We start from the raw sequence: 14,217 nt of genomic DNA, 5'->3' as shown, positions 1-14,217 counted from the left end.
TGGTCCCTGACAGCAAAGTGCTCCATATTGGTACCGGCAGAACTACGGATACCAGTGAGGACATCAAAAAGACCTTCAATCGTCTCCGCTTCAGCGATTGGTAAAAGGATCAAATGTAAAGCATTTTGGCACAGCTGACTCTCTGGTGGCTTGAAAACCAAAGTGTGTCCACTAGATATGCTTCTATAGGCCTATACTGCTGAGGCCCCCTGACATGGCCACTTGCTACCTCTATTTATATAATGCAGTTGTATAATGCTACTATAATACTCTAATGCAACATTGCTGGCCTATTTTCAACTTACCTTGTGTTTTCATCCAACTCTCCCATATCCATCAATCAAAAATCAGCTGAGCTGCAACATAACATTAGCAGATAGTCAACAGAATCACAAAACCAAAGATTACTCATACCATATGCCACTTATTGTATTGTCTTAAACATGCAGCAGTTGCAATGTAGCACACACACATATCCCTCTTCCTTATTATACATGATTTTATATGTTGTTGTAATGGCTCACTTTAAAGTATAAATGTTCATTCTATCACCTGCATCCAATATGCCACAACCACATGCCCAATGGTATATTTAGCTAATCAAATACAATATGTAATAATCATATGTAGGTGCTCATTTTATTCATGTGTGATGATAACATACAACTTATTTCTTTAAACTTCTTCCCGGTTAAAGGGCACAATGAAACGTCCATTCCGCTGCAGCTCTAACGAAAACGACGCGACTCTGTCTTTAAAAGACTCTGGTTCAGGGCTGAGGCTGAGCTTGAATGAGGAAGTGGAGCCACAACAAAAACAAAACTTGGCGGAAATATCGTTGTTGTCATTGTAATAATGCGTGTCGTCCCCCCCTGAGTGCCTGAGGTAATACTATGTCTGGGGTTTGTATGGAGCGCTGCTTGCACAGGCTTTGAGCTAATGTTAGCCTTTTTTTCCCCCCCGTCTGGTGTTAGCTTAGCTTACACTATTGACGCTAAATGTATACGAGTTGTGGAAATGTAAGTTTATTAGTATGTTTAGCTAATGGTATTATTTAACATCTTATGACATATGACATACAAATCATGTCTCTCTGTCTGCTGTGTACCAGCTGTCTACGTGCAAAACTACGCTTACGTTAGCAAGAATCGCTGGCTGTCATTCCGTTACTACTCGGTAGCGTGCTAGCTCGCTAACGGTAATCAATACCAACCTGTGCTAATGCTAAAGCGCTATGTTTGACTGATACATAGCTCCAAGACATGTTGAGAAAGGATGTCCCGTTAAGGCTGTCCCTTAAAAGCTTCCTGTTTAAGATTGTCCCTCAAAGACTGTCGCTTAAAGGCTGACGAGACTCTCTCTTAACTCTCCTTAAAGCCTCTCCCCTAAAGCCTATATTTACTGTAGTGAAAAGGACATCGGCGTGGACTTTGAGGACAGGAATTAGTTTTCAGTAGGAATGATGTACTGAAGTTGATATAGATACAGAGGTCGGCTCCACCTGGGATATGTTTGCTGTTCAGTTATTTATTATATAACCCGACATCCTCTTTTCATTGCAAACAGTCGAACTGCTGTTTTTTGTGTATTTAAAAGGCTCACAACACTGTTATAAACCTGTGCCAAGCTGAATATAATAATTCTATATTGATGAGACTCTTGTGACAGGATGGGTGTGTAAAGTATGGAGCCACATAAAATGGACAGTTGTGTCACTGTGTATCAGAAGAGAACATGCTGTTGTGACCTTTTTTATGTAATACAATTAGATGTTTTTTCTTTCAGTGTTTGCATTAAGCTTTTGAATACGTTGCACAACTGAGCCACGCCATGGAGGAGACGAGTCGGGAGGCGGTTGCCACAGCGGTGCAGCGCGTTGCAGGCATGCTGCAGAGGTCCGACCAGCTAGACAAAGTGGAGCAGTACAGAAGACGAGAGGCTCGCAAGAAGGCCTCAGTGGAAGCCAGGCTGAAGGTGATGTGATGACGGAGTATTTCAGTTTTGCCCTCCACCTTATTCATCAAATAAAAAAAGCAGCAATTTCTCAACAATCCTCAGAAGATGGAAACTGGTGAATGATCATCCATCCATCCATTATCTTAACCGCTTATCCTCATTAGGGTCGCGGGGCGCTGGAGCCGATCCCAGCTGTCAAGGGGCGAAGGCAGGGTACACCCTGGACAGGTCGCCAGTTCATCACAGCGGTGCAGCGCGATCAGAATGATCAGTAATTTTAAAAAAAATAATCCGATCATCAAAATGGTTGTTGATTTTTTTAAACTGAGTACATTCTTCACCACTAAGGCTATTTATAGAGCAATCAAAAATGTTATTGATACCTGCTAATGAAGTTATATTTATACAGTTATCATCATCGTCATTATCATCATCATCATCATCGTCGTTGTCTGTCGTGTCTCAGTGTTCTAGGAAGAGATCAGAAATACTAGGATAGCTTGAATGTCACAGTAAAAGTTTATTTAATCTCTATCCTGGTCCCCGACTCCCAATGTTATTAGTTGACACAAAGCAAAGTAACACTTCTCTGTAAATTACAGGAATAATACTAATATATAAGAATTAGGGCTGCATCTACCGTTTACATTTTGAGCAATTATTCTAACAAGTATCTTTTAAATAAACCAATTAATCTAACAACTGATGTATTGTTTACTATAAAAAACATATCTTTTCAGTTCACTTGATTACATATAACAATTAATTAGGAATTAACTCAAAACAAATACCAAAAGCTTGTCTTATTTTATGTCCTATTTAATATGGTTGCAGCCACCTCTTGTCTCCCAAGCCCTCATAAAAACGGTTTCTCCCTTCAGGCAGCCATCCAGTCGCAGCTGGACGGCGTTCGCACCGGACTCACCCAGCTGCACAGCGCTCTGCTGGATGTCAAAGACATCCAGGGCTCCCTGGCTGACGTGAGCAAAGACTGGCGGCAGAGCATTAACACCATAGAGAACCTGAAAGATGTCAAGGACGCTGTCGTTCAACACAGTCAGCTAGCCTCCGCTGTGGAAAACCTCAAAAACATTTTCTCAGGTGAGCACAGTTGGATCTGATGTCCCCCCTCCCTCGGGGACAGTTTCCCCAAACAGGCTTCTTTGAAGTTTGACTCTCACTCTTAGTGCTGTGTGTGTTTCTTCTGTCTTTGCTGCTCATACAGTGCCACAAATTGTGTCTGGAACGACTCTGCTGATAGAGCAGGCCGAGCTGCTGCAAGCCCACAGGAAGCTCATGGAGCTGGAGTGTTCTCGGGACGATCTCATGTACGAGCAGTACCGCATGGACAGCAAGAACACGAGCGACATGAACCTCATCTCCATTTACTTTGAAGACGTAAGTTTGAGTAACTATTGGTAATTGGTATTATCAATTGGTACATAGAGTCCACTGTGTGATCAATCGGAGCACTCCTCAAAATAACCTGACCTAAATGCAACAATAAACAACAGAAAAAGAAAATAATTTTAATTCATAACCTTTAAATGGATAGCACTTTGAAATGTGGCAATTATCCTGTAAATAATTAAATTTGGCAAATATGTACTCAAATGTAGACTTTTAAGACTGCATTTTTTAAAGGAGTTCATCTTTGTAAAATCCTCAGGCATTTTATTAGGGCTTTTATCGGTCATGTCTGAAAAGGTTGAGGTACGCGACCAGGCGCCACGACCGATTTGTGGATCTTCAACACGCAAGCTGCTATTTATCCGATACCTGCCGGCTCCACTGTAGCGAGTATAAACCTGACTGGAGTCAGAGCGCCAGATTAAAAGGAGAGCACCTCTCAAGTTGGTGGTGGTGTCTTTTGTGCATTTCTTTCCCTCTTGGAAGATAAACCGGTTAGTCACCGGTTAATGGGTGTCGGGCTATTAAAAGCAAAATCAACCAAAACTGACCCAATCCTGCTTTGAGTGCAGACACTATCATGTTCAACTGCTCTGTTACAAAGCTCATGGTTTACTACTAAAGGGTTTACATTAATTTATCTGACGGCCACATTGTCAGCAGCTCATTTACTAATACCCATTTATTTAGTTGTAAGCACATATGTTCTATGATTTTTTTTTTTATTTAGTCTGGAGAAAAAGCTAGTTGGCCTCTGTCTACATTAGTATTCTATCAAAGATGTTTTTGGTTCTCATGTGGCGACAAACTTCCAAGTCTGGTTCCGTCTTCTTTTTCAGGTCCAGGAGCTGTCCGACGAGCTGGCCAAGCAGTTATGGATGGTGCTTCAGAGGGCCATGGTCACGGTCCGCCGGGACCCCACCATGCTGGTGTCAGTGATTCGCATCATTGAGCGGGAGGAGAAGATCGATCGGCGCATGGTGGACCGCAAGAAGCAGACTGGCTTCATCCCACCTGGGAGACCAAAACGGTGGAAGGACAAGATGTTCGAGGTGATGAAGGATCAAGAGCTATACTCCCCAAGTTAGCAAGAACATTACTCTGACATTTAGAATAAAGTAGATTATCTCTTTGTACTCTTTGAGGTGGCCACAACATGTTTCACAAATTGAGACTAGTCTCAAATGATCTGCATCCAGATATGAGACCATATGGAGGCTGCTGGTGGAACACATTATCCCCAGTAGGTTTCTTTGTAAATTGCATTTCAGAGTCAACTCTTATGTATTTGTCCGAACAACTCGGAAATGCCAAACATCAACAGAATCATAGCTGACTCTCACAAACAGATGGATTTGTATGGCAAGCGTATGTACACACAGTGAAGCTTCGACGTTTGAACTTATTTTATTGCATTTTTAATGTTTTCCATAATGTGCTTTTTGCATATATTACTTATATAGATATTACTTTTACCCCAATAAGAGCTGTTTTGTTTTTCTTTGATCTGTTTCTGCTGCAGGTGTTGGAGGGTACAGTCGGCACCCGTATCGAGGGCACCCAGTCTGTGACAAGAGAGGCTGACAAAATGTGGCTTGTTCGTCTTCTAGAAATAACCAGGAAATATGTTCTGGATGACCTCATCATTGTAAAGAACCTCATGGTGCAGTGCTTCCCTCAGCACTACGACACCTTCAACAGGTAACAGACACAACAGGTGCTCAGCCTTGAAAGGGTCCTAAATACAAGATTATGCTTTCAGAAGATACAGCTTAATATCTGTCTGGCTGTCTGTTCCAGGTTTTTTGGTCTCTACCACAATGCTGTGTCTACTCGTGTCAAAGAACTGGCCTCTGAGGACTTGGAGGCTAATGAGATTGTATCAATGCTGACCTGGGTCCTTAACACATATAAGAGGTAACACACACACACACACACGCACACGCACACACTGTCTGTCCCTTTCTTTGTCAATAGCACTGTGGTGAAACTTGCTGTCAGTGGTCAATCGGGGGGTGTTGCATAGTAACCTCTATATGTGGTGTCGGTTAATGAGTCAACAGGTGGAGAACTTTGAGGCGATTCATTCGCACGTCAATAAATAAAAAAAAATTGTAACTAGTGTTTTTGTTATGAGCGCTTTTACTAAGAGCGTAATACTAAGCTGTGAAAAAGTCAACTTGTCAATGCTTACAAGATCTACTTCTCCGTTCTTACCTTTCACAATAAAAGCCCGAGACACATAGTATTTGCAGGCACATTTTGTTACTCGTTCTGGTACTGCTCTCTGTTTCTACAAACTCTATAGTTACTTACTATAGTTACTTACTAGGTAATCCACTGACTATGGGGAAAGTACCTATACAACCACACTTAAAAATTCTTAACCTTCTGAAAAACAAGCTGCTTTTCATGTTCCATCGAAACTTGTTCAGATGCAGAAGTTTACGTGTGTTCTCACAGAGCTTCTGAGGCAACTGCAGAGGGAACTGATTTTCAGTAAATCTCTGCGAGTGTGTGTGTTTCAGTGAGGAGATGATGGGCCATGCAGAGCTCTATTCAGAGTGCGACATCAACCAGCTGGAGCCTCTGCTGCCTCAAGACGTGGTGGACGAGCTGCTAAGCAAATACGTCCAGACGTTCACGGTACGCACCACACACATTGAGACTCCCAAGATCTCTCCCAGCATCTGGCCTGATGCTCCAAACCCACGTCCCTCCTTCACCAGCAGCACTGCTGGCTTTGGCTTTGTGAGCCAAAGCCCTGCGGTCGCTTGTGCGCCATGATTATAATGTCATTTTCTGGCTCTACTACAGCCAGTATAAACTAAGCATAATGGGTGTTCCATCCAAATTATTGAGACTATAATCTTAATACATATTAGGCCTGCCTTTATTTCATTTGGACCTGCTGTTGGAATCCACACGTAATGACAATCTGAGTGTTGTACTGTAAAATACACCCGCTGTTCAGACATCCAATCACAGTAACTTCAGTAGAAAAAAACACAAACGTGTCGACGACAAATACGCAACGCCGAACAGCTGTGTGGCGGGAGGGCGTAAGTTAAGACCGAAATTACCACATCGGATTTCCTGATCCGATGTGAGGTTCCGGGACAGGGATGTTTTGTGTACAGATTGTAAAGCCCTCCAAGGCAAATCTGGTATTTGTGATCTTGGGCTATACAAAATAAACTGAATTGAATTGAAATAAGTGACAGTCACGCTCAATGCGTGACACTTGAGAGCCCTGCAACTCTGATCAAAACATAAACTAGGGATTATTAAATCACTTCAAGTGATTAAAAATGTATTAACCGACAATGTATGTTTTGCATCCCATTTTCTCCGGAGCTCATATATTTTGACGGTAATAATACAAAGGGGCGCCCCATTTGACACAGTTTTTTTCACGTCAGTTAACTGTATTGGTCATGAAGAAATGTTTTATAATGTTAAACACAAACGTACGTCAGTGTCAGCTGCAGCTGACAACCCGACTTAGTGAAGATCGGACCCGGCGCGATGGGGCTGTTACCGTCCCCGGACCCGGCGCGATGGGGGCTGTTACCGGGACCTTCGGGCAAGCGGTCTTCAGACCGGCCCCAGGCCGTTACCACCACATCAACCTCGCACCGGCGGCCAAGCGATCTTCAGACCGGCCCCTTTACCGGCCTCACACAGCCCCTTTTCTTTTCTTTTCCTCCGCAGAGTTTAGAAATTCAAATATGCTTAAATTCAGCGGGAAAGCAAGAAAACAACAACACAAGCACATGATTATAAACGTATTTGTAATAAAGAATACAACTAAAATACGCATATAATCAACGTATTTGTAATACTTCAAACAACGACATAATCAGGGATCTGCTTTTCACTGCTTTTCCTTGGAGGGATACATTGAGTCCATTTAAGAACCCGAAAATCTCGGCCAAATACGCCAACTTACAAAGCCACTTGAAGTCACAGAATTGGTCTGACAGTTCAAACAAAATGTCTTGACTTCGTCACGCAGTTCAAAAAGTCAGTGAGCACCTTACCAGTAAAGCCACCGCACTTCAGTGTGGAGGAGAAGCTGCCGGTGGTCGCTTCCCATCTCTGCGCGTAAAATGGCAAACAGGTGCAGTGGACGACTTTTGATGAAATTTATTGTTCTCACTGCTTCATCCAAAACCGCCTTTAATTCTGCAGGCAACGTCTTTGTTGCCAGTGTAAGCTATTGTATTGTGTTTCCGGGGCTTTTATTTTGAAGGACGAAAACGGAAAAAGAGGTGTGGAAAAATGTTGGTGGTGACAAAGGGAAGACGTTAATAAAGAAGTTGCCGGCTTGGCTGACGAACGATCGTGTTATTATTTTATTAATACCACACAGTATAGGTGCAAAAAGAACCCTCGGTTACACAAGTAAAAGAATAACACATAATTGAAATCATACATATTTTTATTTCATTTCAAACTTTTCAAAATTGAAAATTAAAAACGTTTTATTTATAAATGACCTCTCGCGGCCCACCTGCAGTACGGGCAGTATGGGAATCGCTGCTCTTGGCTCTCTGGTTGACTCGTCATATCTTCAGTCTAATATAACAGGCTGGCTGCGGAAAGCCCTGGAGACGGACAAGAAGGACTGGCAGAAAGAAACGGAGCCTGAGGCGGATCAAGACGGGTACTACCAGACCACACTGCCCGCCATCGTCTTTCAGGTAACACACACAACCATATGCGCACACACAGCCACTTCAGGCCGCTTTTGACCCTGAACAGGAATGAAGAGATATTCAGGAGGTCCCTCAAACAGCATTCATTGACTTACCCTGAAGGGGTCTCAGATTCAACAGCCTGTGGGTCTTGCTGAGAGGTGTAGATTTCCCTCTCACTCACAGTGTTAGGCCGTGTCTACTACCGAACACTTTACTAAGTACACTGCAATACAGTGCACTCCAATACAGTGCACTAACATCTGTAGTGCACTCTGTTGCTGATAAGCGCAAATGGAACACTTACGTTAACTAATTGGTGGAAGTGACGGACACAAATCTATTCGCGATACCCGGGAAACTAAAATTGACAAAATAACCACACTTTTTGCCCTATTTTTGTCCCTTGTGTTCCCCTTTCTCCAACCCATGTGGAAACTGTGACACCTCCACAATCGCGGCAGGACGATATAAATAAATTAATAAAAAGCTGGCGGAAAGGACTCCTCCACTTCCGCTACGTAGCCAAGATGGCGCCCGTTTAGTGCGAGTAGTGTCCATCGTTTTACACTGCATTGTTTGACCGTTTGCAGTGCGCCATCCGGGTACTTTCATTGCACTGAATTCTGCTGGTTTTGTCAGTGTGGCACCCTAAGCACTGAAAGTCAGTGCTCGAAGTGCGTAAGTGTTCGGTAGTAGACACGGCCTTAATGTTACCTTGTTAGCTTGTGGCTACTCATGAGCTGGTTTTCTTGCCTCTGCTGAAAAGCAACCCTGTATACATGTTTTCACCCAGGTGATGCATGGCTTTCTTCAAGGAAAATTAATAGACATACAGACAATAAAATTGGCTCCATCTGAGATTCAAACTGTAAATACAGAATACACTTTGCATGCATCTTCCTTCCACTTTTTATCAGATGTTCGAGCAGAACCTGCAGGTCGCTGCACAGATTGATGGAGATTTCAAAGAGCAGGTTCTGAAGCTCTGCCTGAAACAGATGAACACTTTCCTCATCAGGTAATCTGTTTCCATACTTTGTTTCTGCTGCGCTAGGGATCTCTTAAAGCTATCCTTTGAGTTGCCTGACTTCATTTCAGCACGCACGCCCACACACACACACACACACACACACACACACACACACACCAAAAGAGAAGCAATTAATGAAGTCCGTTTTCTTTCTGAATTAAAGGTCAAATAAAACATATACCTGGGTAATTTTTCATCAATTTATCATTGTGTTCTGTTCTGGTTTCCGTAAGAAAATGTAAATATTGGTTCTATGTAAACAGTGGTCAAGAGCTCGAACTGCAGCAATAACTAACTCTGTGTGTGTGTGTGTGTGTGTGTGTGTGTGTGTGTGTGTGTGTGTGTGTGTGTGTGTGTGTGTGTGTGTGTGTGTGTGTGTGTAGGTACCGAGAGGAGGCGGGGAACTACAAAGAGGAGCACTTGAGAGACAGACAGCTGCCTCAGTGTTATGTACAGTACATGATAGCCATCATCAACAACTGCCAGACATTCAAGTAAGATTCTATTTTCTACGTGACGTCATCTCACTTCCCTTAGACCGCCAAAATGCACAACCAAAACCCGGATCTACAGAGCAATTAACTCGCGATTTTATTTATGGTGCATTTAGAGTTAAATAGAGCATAAAGCAGGGTATGCTTCAGGGCGCCACCTTGTGATTTACTCTTCCACAGTCCAAATATGGTCACTTCTGCTCAGGGATTCAAAGGCCCAATCCCAATCTTCACCCTTATGGAATCACAGATGAGATGAGCTCCCGCGAAGTCCTTGAGGGTTTAGGGGTGTCCAATTGTCAAATTGTGGAGTGCCTGAGGGCTGTGTGGCATTTTGAGCCCTTTATGAACCCTTTCCGCAACTACAACTGCGGCTGGCCATGCAGTTGCTTTGACGGACTCGTTTTGGTTTATAGTTCCCGTGCGTTTTCCATACGCCAGAACAGTAGGTGGCGCAACGACCGTTTAGAGTCGACCTGCACACCGACGTTCACCGATACCTCCCTCCAGGAATTCACCGCCATCTGCTTGTCCTTATACTCCGTCAGACGGGTTATAGAAATGCTCATATTTGCAGACCTCTTCAGCCAAACGTTCTTTAACGGGATCCATTGTTCGTGTTTCTGCTATGGCTTTTAAAAACAGCGGTATTATGCTATGAAACCGGAAATGTGAGACTCAGAAAGGATGTGGTTAGCAGACCAATCACAGTCCTGTGGGTTGCGAACGGCTCGCGTAGCTTTGTCGGATAGTCAGAAATTTTGGGCGACGCACGCAAGATGGCTGATGGGACTACGCAAGGGGGCCCTTGTGTGCGTGTCTTGCATGCTTGCGTCTCTGCGTAAAACCCGTGTATAAATGACCCTTCAGCTACACTGAGGTGCCTTGATCTAACAGGCTGGATTAATGCTAGTTATACGGCAAAATGTGAATTAGTTTATTTCTTAGTGTAACATGCCAGTGGAACAGAAAGCCACAGATGGATGGAGAGTGGCAGACCTGCTGGTGAAGAAACAGTGACACATAGTTTTTATATGGCCTCTACAGTAAAGAATTGACATGGGTCACTTCGGCCGTCGTAGGACAGTGAAGAGGATAAGCGTGATATTGAGCCCTGTGGGGTTTCATATTGAAATGCGTAACGTTGTTATCCTTAGAGAGTCCATCAACAGTCTGAAGAGGAAGTACTCCCAGTCATCAGAGCCCACTGACAGTGATGCTGCCATAGAGAGGACCCTCAACGAGGTGGCCAAGGAGGGATGTCAGTTCCTGTTGGACGAAGTCTTCTTAGACCTTGAGGTAAGCAGGATATGTTGTCCATGTTAACGCAACAGAGTAAAGTATTTAAGGTTTCTGCAAACATTTGCTGCAAAGTAATAACACATCTCCTTCAAGTAAAAAAAAAAAAGGCTCCTCACGGCTCTGTTGCTCATTTGCTTACCAAAGATTCAGTGACTGATCACGTCTGATCACTCTTGGATGAGATTTTTTCTTAATTTCTCATGGAGATTACCATGTAATTAACATCAGTTTATGATTCTCATGATTGTAAAGTTATGAAAAGCACCGTAGTTTTAATTTTTTTTTCCATATTCTGTCATGAATAAAATAAGACTCAAAACGGACACTGACAGTGGACTACTTCATTACAAAACTTTTGTATCCATATAAGTGGTTGATCTCTGAAAGCCTTTTACTAAAGTACAGTCCATTAACCATTTACCATGAATGGACTAAAGAAAGATCAACTGCCTTTTTAGCTTTTTATTTAAATTGGCAGTAAAAAAGGAGAACAAATAATTAACCAAATTGATGCACAATAAAATGCTCCAGTGCATTTGAATGCTTTGATTCTGAAATTGCATTGACCAGCATCACCTGAATGAGCTGCTGACAAGGAAGTGGGTGACCGGCTCTCATGCCGTGGACACCATCTGTGTGACCGTGGAGGATTACTTCAATGACTTCAACAAGATCAAGAAACCCTTCAATCAGGTAGGTAACACCCTGCTCTCAAATGATCACGATCTCCCCGTCCCACAGCAGACTGTTAGCCCTGCACCGTGGTTGACGTGTGATGTATGCAGGAGATGACAAGCGAGGCCCTGCGCAGGGTGGTGGTGGAGTACATCAAAGCAGTGATGCAGAAGAGGATCACCTTTAAGAATGCCGACGAGAGGAGGGAGGGAGCTGAGAGGATGATCAAAGAGGCGGATCAGTTCAAGTTCCTCTTCAGGAAGCTGGCCGCTGTGAGTCCACGTGTCCCGGTTTCTCTATTCTGCAACATTGTTAGCTTCCAGCGCCAGCACGACAATTGTAACTCGTTCTACACACCTTGTGCATCCTTTTTTTTTTTTTACATGTTGCAAATCTGTGTTTTAAAAAAATGGGCCTCAGGAGAAGTGAAGGTTCGCCGTTAGCAGGCGGTGGGCAGCACAGTCCTTCTTGGCTAAATAACAAAGCTAACAGCTAGCATTAACGCTGGTTGCATTGAATGGCATTATGATGCGTTCATAGTGGGCAAAAATAAATAATGTTATCATGATATGTTTCAATATATTTTTGTAAATTACATTTTTGGCAAGAAACTCAAGAAAATCCTGTTGTCTGAAGGAATTCTGAGCTGTTCAACGTCCTGACACTGGCTTTAAGTAGCTCATAATACATAATTAACAATACAAATGCCCAGATTTTTTATTGATATAAATATATTTTATTTCCACGCTGTGTGTTTGTGGGGAAAAAACAATATCGGATCATCTTTATAACTAACAATTAATTCATGTGTTGAGTTAAACAAATCTGTCTGATTTAGATTCAGGGTGAGATTAGACCGGTGAGAGTAGACCTAGTGAAACCGTTGCCATGGTAATGAGAGGTTAATTGTTTGGTGTAGGGTGAAGATACAGACCGGCTTTGTGGTGCCATCGCTGCCATCGCGGAAGTGTTCAAGCTGACTGACCCCACGCTGCTTTTCCTGGAGGTCACCACTCTGGTGTCCAAGTATCCTGACATCAGGTACACACAAACACACACTCACACATCTGCCTCTCACGATCTGGCTCCACACCAGGCGCCGCTGCTTAGATTGAGCTCTGGTCTTAATCTGCAACCACACTACAAGATGCCACTAAAACCTACACACTGCTCCTTTGACATTGTTGCTTTGGAGTCATTTCTTTTGTCCTAGTAAAGCATGGTACAGCATTCACAGTACCATGACCATAACTTGGCACACCTAAATGGAATGCAGCCATTAAGAATGCGATTAATTACACTGAATCTTTTAAGTGCCTTCGATGTCTTTCTATATAAACGTTCCACTCTGCCCAATGGGAGGTAATCCCAGAGCAGTTTGCTGCTGACACGGTAACACTGAGGTCTCTCCACAGGGAGGAACACATCCAGGCGTTGCTGGCGGTGCGCGGCGATGCTAGCAGGGAGATGCGCCAGATGATTATCGGGACCCTTAGCGAGAACAAAGTATCCTACTCTGGTCTCACGCAGCCCATCTTCAAAGATATCACGGTGCCCACCATGACCATGACGACCATGAATACCATGACCTCCATGGCGACCGCAAAGCTGCTTAAATGAAGGCAAAAGCCACGACACAGTTTCCATTTTCAGACACGATAACATAAGCAAGGTTCTGTTTCTAGACACTGTTATTTTTAACTGTTTCATGCAGCTTGCTGTGCTTTCTCTCCCCACCCTTAATTTGCTGTTTTCATTGTCACCCTGACCACATCTGCGTCAATAAAATAATACAATATTAATGGTAATATTGTGTGCTACGACTATTGTTTTGAGGTTGACGCATTACAGGATGCGTTTCTTCTACGTGACTACTGTACTTTGACTTGTGTCACAGGTAAAGCTACTTATGAAGAGCTTTCATTTTCTGTTAATTCTTGTGACCCCTGTGGATGAAGGTGGTCGTGTCTCTGAGCACCAGAGTCCCAGTTAAAATAACTGTTGATGAGATGAAGGTTCTAGACGTATCACCAGATCATCACACAGTCTGTATTGCCTGTTCTCCTGTTCCGCTCGGATAGATCACATACACATTATGTTTCATACAATAGACATATGTGAATGTTTTGTATTATTTTTAGGACTGGGCAGAATAACGCGTTAACGAAAAATTAATCTGACAATCCCTTGATGGCGTTAACTATTTGATCATGCGTTAACTGCATGTTTGTTTGTTTGTTTTTTGCATTTATTTTATTTTTGCATTGGGAGTGGCTTATCACTTTTAAATCTCTCCAGACGCCGTGGTTCAGACCTGGCGTCTTATGGCTCTCCCAGTCCAGCCCGCGTGAAGTCAATCAAAAATGAAAAATAAATAAATGCGTTACGACGACGCTGCTTTTACTTTGAAGGCGATTTATGTCGGTGCGCATGCTCACTTACGTAGCCTCACCAACGGGCAGCGTCGACGAATTGAGCCTGACTTGAGCCTGACGTGAAAGCACGTATTGTGATGTAGTTTCTGTTCTCAACGAGCATCGAGTGCTGCAACAGACAGTCAGTATACTGGCAGGCTCCGTGTCCAGATTGAAAGTTAATTGCGCATGCGCTAAGCTCCTGACCCCGCGGTCTGATCCACTATGGCAGA

The 14,217-nt window shown here is 43.3% G+C and overlaps 1 protein-coding gene across 1 annotated transcript; it reads left to right on the top strand.

The window, feature by feature from the left end:
• Positions 1-753: 753 nt before the first annotated feature.
• exoc3 (exocyst complex component 3) lies at positions 754-13,378 on the top strand. Its single transcript, XM_068571574.1, has 16 exons — positions 754-885; positions 1,786-1,974; positions 2,838-3,057; positions 3,182-3,354; positions 4,206-4,418; positions 4,889-5,067; positions 5,167-5,283; positions 5,895-6,012; positions 7,947-8,072; positions 8,987-9,087; positions 9,483-9,593; positions 10,751-10,892; positions 11,466-11,588; positions 11,681-11,842; positions 12,490-12,611; positions 12,986-13,378. Exons 2-16 carry the CDS (start codon positions 1,831-1,833, stop codon positions 13,188-13,190), a joined length of 2,256 nt encoding a protein of 751 aa, XP_068427675.1. The 5' UTR covers positions 754-885; positions 1,786-1,830; the 3' UTR covers positions 13,191-13,378.
• The last annotated feature ends 839 nt before the right edge of the window (positions 13,379-14,217 follow it).

Source organism: Clinocottus analis, unplaced genomic scaffold, assembly GCF_023055335.1.
Source record: "Clinocottus analis isolate CAN_PGR_092001 unplaced genomic scaffold, fCliAna1.0.p SCAF_11, whole genome shotgun sequence".
NCBI classification, from domain to species: Eukaryota; Metazoa; Chordata; class Actinopteri; order Perciformes; family Cottidae; genus Clinocottus; species Clinocottus analis.
Note: the sequence above shows the minus strand (reverse complement) of the source record. Positions and strands in the feature narration are given on the sequence as shown.